At 42.6% G+C, this 6,007-nt stretch overlaps 1 protein-coding gene across 1 annotated transcript; it reads left to right on the top strand.

Annotated features, from left to right (window-relative positions):
• Positions 1-1,617: 1,617 nt before the first annotated feature.
• LOC110572549 (NADH dehydrogenase [ubiquinone] 1 alpha subcomplex subunit 1) lies at positions 1,618-1,992 on the top strand. Its single transcript, XM_021680891.1, has one exon. It carries the CDS (start codon positions 1,668-1,670, stop codon positions 1,878-1,880), a length of 213 nt encoding a protein of 70 aa, XP_021536566.1. The 5' UTR covers positions 1,618-1,667; the 3' UTR covers positions 1,881-1,992.
• Positions 1,993-6,007: the final 4,015 nt, after the last annotated feature.

A 6,007-nucleotide genomic window follows, 5' to 3' on the forward strand; every position in this document is an offset into this window, starting at 1 on the left:
GTTTATTGGACATTTGTTTTAAATTTAGCATGTCGTCTAGTCTGTTGATCTCAACAGTGCATTTCAATTCAGACTAAGCCCGTTTTAAGTGCTCAATAGTGGTTCTCTCTGGCGTGCCAGGCTCTGTGGCTGGGGGCACAGAAATAGGAAGCTTTGGTGTCCAGAATACATCCTTAATAAGAGTTTATATATAATGTTACTTCTGTCCTTAGTGATTAGGGGAATATGAGGGCGGGGCTAACCTTAACCTATGGTTTGTATCTTGCAAAGCTGGGACTCACCAAAGCCAAAGCCCCCTTCATGGAGAAAATGGAGCTGAATTCTCAGAGCAAACTGCCTGGTCAGGGGTGGCCTCCCTGGAAAACTACTGACCTGAATTAGATAGAAGGCAGCCTCCCCCATAACAGCATCCTCTTGATCAACGCACTTGATCAGAGTGTGGTAGTGTTTCTCTGCATCTGTTTTCTCTGTGTTTAATCTGGAGCCAGACAATATGGTTTGGCTAGTTTTGGAATAGCAGTTGTTTGCTTTTGGTATCTTTCGGGTCTTGCAGAAACAGGCCAGCTTAACCCAATTCAGCCCAGGCAGAAAGAATTCAGAAAGAGCATCAAAGGAAAAATAACATATAACCTAGAATATCACATGGAAATACAGCACAGCTCAGGTAAATGCTTGAGGTATTTTTATTTTGTTTTATCTTGCTTTCTTTGATTCCTCAACTGCAACTTCATTCTTAGGCCACCCATAGAAACTCAGGAAGACAACCATGATAGCTACTAACTAGCTAAACATGATAGCTACTAACTTCAGGGGTTAAACTACTTCGAATTTACATCCTAGAAATAAGGCTTATTATGAAGGCCAAACTGCCCTTGGTGGGATTCCACAGCTGTGAGAAAATGCAGCCGACCCAATCAAGGTAATGTATTTTTTGTCCACGCCAGAGGTTTTCTTCAGCAAAGAAGTAGGTAAATATGGTGGCATATACTTATCACATAACTGAAAATGTCTTTTTTTTTTTTTTTATAAGACATCTCTTTTTTTCACCCAGAGACACACCTGGAAGTGACTTACCATGCAAGGGAGCATATGTGTTGCCAAAAACTTTTTAAGCCCTTTTGCCATACCTTATTTAACTTAAGAAATCCTATTTTATGATAGTCATCAAAGACAAAGTGGTAAAATTATAAATCACTTACATGTAATGCAGCTATATGAAAAACAGTAAGAGTATAAGTCATTTACGTGCAAAATAGCTATATGAAATCACATTAAAAAGTAACTCACCAAGGGGCGCCTGGCTGGCTCAGTCGGTAGAGCATGCAACTCTTTTTTTTTTTTTTTAAAGATTTTATTTATTTATTCATGAGAGACAGACAGAGAGAGAGAGGGAAAGAGAGAGGGAGGCAGAGGGAGGGGCAGGGAGCCCGATGCGGGACTTGATCCCAGGATGCTGGGATCATGACCTGAGCTGAAGGCAGATGCTTAACCATCTGAGCCACCCAGGGGCCCCGAGCATGCAACTCTTGACCTCGGGGTCATGAATTTGAGCCCCACGTTGGGTGTGGAGCCTTCTTTTTAAAAAAGTAATTCGGGGAGGGGGCTGAGGCCGGGTCACCTTTACCGGGCCGGGAAGGCGGGGGTTTGGCTCTGGCAACCGCGCTGCGATGTGGTTCGAGATCCTGCCCGGGATCGGCGTCATGGCCGTGTGCTTGGTCCTCCCGGGCATGGCCACAGCGCACATCCACAGGTTCAGTAACGGGGGCAAGGAAAAAAGGGTTGCCTATTATCCATATCAGTGGAGTTTGATGCAAAGAGATAGGCGGGTCTCTGGAGTTCATCGTTACTATGTGTCAAAGGGTTTGGAGAATATCGATTAAGGAAGCATTTTCCTGATTGATGAAAAGTAACTCAGTCATACTCATCTACCCCTTCTAGAAGGTTATGCAGTGTATTAATGTAGTGCATAATAAAAACAACAAAAAAGTAAAAAAAAAAAGGTAATTCATTGACAAAAAATTGGGAATATAAATGGTTCTCTTCAGGTGGTGGGGAATATGGGGAAAGTTTTTTTTTTTTCTTGTTCTAATTGCTTTTATTTTTTAGGAGTCGTCCAGAACGAGTCAGTAAAACACTTAACTTTTGTTATTTATTTAATTAAAAATTTTTTCTGACACAGAGATCTCAGTTCACCATGCATCTTCGTTCATGGCTCACTACCTTCCGTGGTCAGTCCAAGGCACCTGATTTTTTTTAATCCCACCCCAAATATGTTCTTAAAAAGGTATAATAAACCCCGAAACACTGACAGTGCTGTTTTTTTTTGTTTTTTTGTGTTTTTTTTAAAGATTTTATTTATTTATTTGACAGAGAGAGACACAGCGAGAGAGGGAACACAAGAAGGGGGAGTGGGAGAGGGAGAAGCAGGCCTCCCGCGGAGCAGGGAGCCCGATGCGGGGCTCGATCCCAGGACCCCGGGATCACGACCTGAGCCGAAGGCAGACGCTCAATGACTGAGCCACCCAGGCGCCCCGACAGTGCTGTTTTGTGCATGTGTTTGTGTGTCAAATTTATACAGATGGCATCGTGCCACAATTCTTACTCTATATTTTCCTGCTGTTTTTCAACACCATGTTTTTGAAGTCTATCCCCGCTGCTGTATGTACATTTAGTTCATTGCTTTGGGCTGCTGAGTGGTAGTCTTTCGTCTGCATCCATGCCATTTACTTACATATTTCTTGAGTTGCACCCACCTTCTTGCTGCCACAAACAAGGCTGCGTAGAATATCCCTGAACATGTACCCAAATGTTTTTCTGGAATACACATATCCAGGAGTGGAATTGCTGGGCCATAGGAAATAGGCACACTTAATTTAGCCAAAACTGGCCAGGTTGCTTTTCTGGACAGTGGCCATCGCAGCCTGTCTACATTTCCATCAGCAGGTGAGGAGTGTGCCACTTCCCATTGTACTTGTCAAGTATTAGTCACCTTTTTGATTTTTGCCCATCCGCTGAGTGCAAAGTGGTATCTCAATGTCGTTTTGACATTTCTCTGATTGCTGGTGATGGTGACCATCCCGGTTTCCTCCTTTGTGGATTATCTCTTTTTAATCTGTGGGTTTTTTTTTTTCTCTTTGACTTCCTGACTTAAAAAAAAAATATATATATATATATATGTGTGTGTGTGTGTGTGTGTGTGTGTGTGTATGTACACACACACACATAAAGCTTTACTGAGATATAATTTGCATGCTGTAAAATTTACCCACTTAAAAAGCAGTCATTAGTTTTTAGTATATTCACAATGTCATGCAAGCATCACCACGATCCATTTTAGAATTCTTCTGTCAGCCCCAAAAGTGACTGTGCCTTTAGCTCAAGGAGACACATTTCGGTTGGGCACTCCTGTAACCTTGTTGGTCGCACAGGTCTGGACAAAACGTCCGTGGACTCTGGTTGCTGGAGCCCTGGTTTCTGCTTTCCATAGCGTGGCTCAGGTTTCCTTGGAGTGTGTGAGCTTCCTCAGTGTCCTGCCCACAAATTCTTCCACAGCCCATGCCCTCACTTCGTGCTTGTTGCCAGCATTGGTTTCTGTTTGCTTGCAATCAAAAGAACCTAAACTAAGTCAGAAATTTGAACCTAGAAGAAGGATTTTGCAAGCAACAGACCCTAGAATGTGGGACTGATAGAGTTGTAGTAGATGGCAGAGCCCCCCGTCCTTTCTATAATAAAGGGCAGCAAAACTGTTGATCAGACTGTGATTCGTTTCCTCCCGGGACTGTGTACCTACCTGTAAAATGTCTGAATGTTTCCCAGGGTGAGCTGCTTTTTTGCCTTTCTTGAGGTGCTCTGAGAGAGAGAGCTAAGTTTTGGTTCAAGATGATCCAGCTGAAAGAAGAGAACAAGGCTGGTGCAGAGCTTTATTAAGAAAGCATACAGCCTGGGGCATCTGGGTGGCTCAGTCCTTAAGCGTCTGCCTTCGGCTCAGGTCATGATCCCAGGGTCCTGGGATTGAGCCCCGCATCAGGCTCCCTGCTCAGTGGGAAGCCTTCTTCTCCCTCTCCCGCTCCCCCTGCTTGTATTCCCTCTCTAGCTGTCTCTCTCTGTCAAATAAATAAATAAAATCTTAAAAAAAAAAGAAAGAAAGAAAGCATACAGCCTGGCCAATGATCTGATATATCAAAGGTCTGTCTGCCATGCCCCCTTAGGAAGTGGGCTGCTAAGATGGTACAGTGCTCAGCAAGGGAATCCTCTTAGCACCTTTCTCAGGCGGGGCTTTGGAAGACACTGGGTGAAGGAAATCCAGTGGGCACAGCCTCAGTTAATCAAGGACCTCTTGTTATTGCCAGAGAAGCCAATCGACAAGTGGACATTTATAAAAGATGATCCAGGAGGATTGTGTCCATGCTTGAAATGTTGCTTTACTTTTTGCCTTTTTATTAAGCATTTTTGGTCTCTCTCTCCTCATGTAGTATATCAGGTATCATTCAGGCCACAGATTGCAAGACCACAAGATGCCACATCTCATCTTGCCTAAGTCATGGACATCACCAAGAGATAACTTGACTTGGCAGCTCGATGGGGAGACTAGCTATAATTTTTAATTGTCTCATAATGGGGAAGGGGGGTAGGGATTCAGTCCATTCTTGGTTGTATGTGGAGTAACTATTATGTTAGGTGGTAGTGTTTAAAAAACATGTGCATAGGATTAAAGACATGTGCAGACATGCACGCACGTGCATGTGTGTGTGTGTGTGTGTGCACCTAAACTACCAAAGATAGACTATGGTATACCTTTATTATTTTGTTTTCCCAGAGCAGAGAAGAAGGCTGTATTAGTCAGGTTTCTGCTGTGATAATGCTACGTAACAATTAACACCACCCTCCCATCCCCAGCATCTCAGTGGCTTACAAAAGCAAGCACTTATTTCTTACTCATGGGTCTGCAAGTGGTTGTGGCTTTGCAGGGCTTGGCTTCTAGCTGCAGGTTGGTTTCTGGTCTGCTCTATGTACCACTAGTGGCTACTCAAGGCATGTTCTTCTCATTGCCAATGGCAGAAGTACAATAGAGGTCAAACCAAACTCTGTGAGCACAGTTAAAGCCTCGGCTTCAATTCCATTAGCTAAATCATTGAGGACTGGGATTTATTCTCTGCCCACAGTAAGTCCTAGTAGAGAAGGGGAAGGAATGAAGAATTGAGAATAAATAAATCATTCTACCACACTCCCTCTTCTTCTAAGAAACTAGGCATAGGGTTTAAATGTGTTTTCTCTCTCAGCAGATTACATTATTACCCATTTAGTTGCTCATGTTAGAAGCCTATGATATAAGAGAGGGTCCAGACGGGGAAGGGAGGAGCATTTGTTTAATTTCAGATATATTGAGTTTGAGGTGAGTATGGGATAGAGAGATGACAAGACTGTTGGCTATATAGATCCAGAGCCAAACCATTCTGGTTGTTTAGGTTCTACTCAAGCTCCTACAGGTTTTATAAGTGGGGCTACTGATGAGTGTTACTAGTTTCTTAGAATCCTCTCCACTAAGGTGTCCTTATGATGTAACTCTCATGAAATTATTCTGGATTTTTAACCAAAACTGGTCCTGGTCCTGGCCTTTCATATATAACTCTGTGAATTGCTAAATGTCAACATCAAGGTTTCTATGTGAAATTCCCATGCAGATATTTATTACTTCAGAGAACTTTTATGACTGAAGGGCATTAGCAAGTAATATTTTTCAATCTAGAACTGCTTTAGTCCACCATTTGTAAAGATTCTCCTGAAAAAGAATTTTCTGCGCTTGTGTAAATACACTTGAGTCATCATATCTTGTGCACATTGTCTGTATTGATTAATGGTCTCTTGTTTGCTTCCTTTTGCTTGTTGTATTTATAGCTCACATTACTTATAATTGTTGGACAACATAATATGGACCAGATGGCTTCATTATTCTGTGTTTCACATTTTGAATTTTAAATGTTGTGTTGGACTGCCTGTCAGTGGAAAG

This window comes from Neomonachus schauinslandi, chromosome X (genome assembly GCF_002201575.2).
Source record: "Neomonachus schauinslandi chromosome X, ASM220157v2, whole genome shotgun sequence".
NCBI lineage: Eukaryota > Metazoa > Chordata > Mammalia > Carnivora > Phocidae > Neomonachus > Neomonachus schauinslandi.

Coding starts and splice junctions, on each gene's coding strand:
- LOC110572549 (XM_021680891.1), top strand. CDS start 1,668: ATGTGGTTCGAGATCCTGCCCGGGATCGGCGTCATGGCCGTGTGCTTG.